Raw genomic sequence first — 1,855 nt, 5'->3', positions numbered from 1 at the left:
GTCTTGATAAACTTTACTTTTCATGTAAATGTGATTAGCATATCATTTCTTCAGCCATTATGCCAGTATGACAGCACTGCCTATGTACTGAGGACATATTCCATACAATGCTCCAACTATGGACACTGATAAGAAAACAAAAGATGCATGCTTCTTATTATGAAAGGATCCTTCAAAATGGTTATTTAATTTGGTTAATTTCTTAAAGTTAATGTTTTGAGCTTTTCTACTCCGAAATTGAACTGGAAATGACAATTTGCTGTTTGCTTTAGGGTAGGAAATTTATTTTAGTGTAGTGCTGTCACTGGTATCCAATTTGCTAATATACCTATTATACTGTCTGCTGAAGTATAAACCTAATAAGTGTCTAGTTAGACCAGCTTTTTTTTGTTTTTGTTTACTTAGAATTAAAAAATATTCAGTCACTGATCTTTTACTTTAAATATAGGGACTTGCAGTCTGATATAGAATATTTGTTTGATGGAATAATGTGAGATAATGTACATATATATGTTTGTGTGAATTACCAATTTCTTGGAAATAGCACCTTTTTTTGGAATCTGGTATTATGCATTATATTTAATGTTTATCAGTCAGTAATGATTGAGTAATGACCCTTTTCATTATCTCTTCCTTTTCCAGAATCTGGTAGTGAAACTAGATGAATCACTTCTACCAGTCTGTGATGTAGAGGTCCAAACAGAAATGGTTTCTCAATGTTCAATTTGTAATTGTCCTGGGCTGTTGTCTGACCACCTTAAGACAGTTCCTTTACTAGGGAAAGATAAACATGTTGATTCTCAAGAGAAGTCATGTGAGGCAGCAGAACTTTCACATTTTCTGAGTCCAACACCTCTGCTTCATTTAAAGCAAGAAATTCCTTGTGTCTCAGATTCTGTAAGTGCAGGATCATCACAGTGTGATCAGGATGACATGGATGTGAATAATATTTCTCTCAAAGATATAGATTCTAAAGAGATTGCAAAGATGCAAGATCCAAGAATAGGGACTGATTCTCAATTAGACAAATGTGTCCTGGCAACTCCACTACAGACAGCTTTAGATGAAAATATGGACCTTGACTATGCAAACTCTACTCAACTTGAAGAAGGCCAAGGCGAGATTCTCTTGGATCATTTGGTAAGACTTTTATGCTTTGATTGATTTCAGTTTATATTCTGTATTCCCTTAGAATCTTTTTTTATGTTTGATTGTGTGCAGAGTATATTATGCGCCTGTGTTTTTGTGTATATGTGGGTGTGTAATATTGCCTCATACAAGAATGAGTTTACTTGGAATTATTCTGAATGTGACTGGTTTTACATCCTACCCTATATATAAACTATATAAACAAACAGACTTAACGTTTGCTTTAAAGCTCACCTGAAGGAACTTCATTTCAGGAAGGTTCAGATGCCACACATTCAGATGGTCTGATGTACTCTGTGTATACCATGAATTCCTGTGGAGCACTCCAGTTAGTCAGTCGAGTTCTTAGCAAAAATGCCTCTTCAAAAGATTCTGTAGAAGAACCCGTAGAGCGAGCTATGATTGAGATCAACAACACAAAAGAGGAAGACCACAGATCCCCTGACCACCTGGAGTCCCTCACGCTGCAGGAGCAGGAGCAAGGCAACCAGGTCCACATTGCAAATGCCAGTCAAGAGGAAATGGTAGTGGCTCCAGACATCCCCAGTTTTGAAGGTATTTTGGTTTATATTTTGTATTCCCTTAGTAACTTTTTTATGTTATTTGTTGACATTTCATGGGAAATATGTAGATGTTCTAAAAATTTACATGTTCATTGGTGCAGTCTTTAACCATTGGATCTGGGTGTTTCACAGCAATCACATTG

At 36.0% G+C, this 1,855-nt stretch overlaps 1 protein-coding gene across 1 annotated transcript in view; it reads left to right on the top strand.

Annotated features, from left to right (window-relative positions):
- The window catches only part of LOC119587018 (zinc finger protein 184-like), a gene marked incomplete at its 3' end in the record, with an annotated part of 8,607 nt that overhangs the window by 3,223 nt on the left and 3,529 nt on the right, over window positions 1–1,855 (top strand). Inside the window, 2 exon segments of the mRNA XM_037935764.1 lie at window positions 643–1,140; window positions 1,404–1,704. Coding sequence (XP_037791692.1) covers window positions 643–1,140; window positions 1,404–1,704 — 799 coding nt within the window.

Source organism: Penaeus monodon, chromosome 22, assembly GCF_015228065.2.
Source record: "Penaeus monodon isolate SGIC_2016 chromosome 22, NSTDA_Pmon_1, whole genome shotgun sequence".
In the NCBI taxonomy this organism is placed as follows: domain Eukaryota; kingdom Metazoa; phylum Arthropoda; class Malacostraca; order Decapoda; family Penaeidae; genus Penaeus; species Penaeus monodon.
This window is presented reverse-complemented; position numbering and strand designations above follow the sequence as displayed.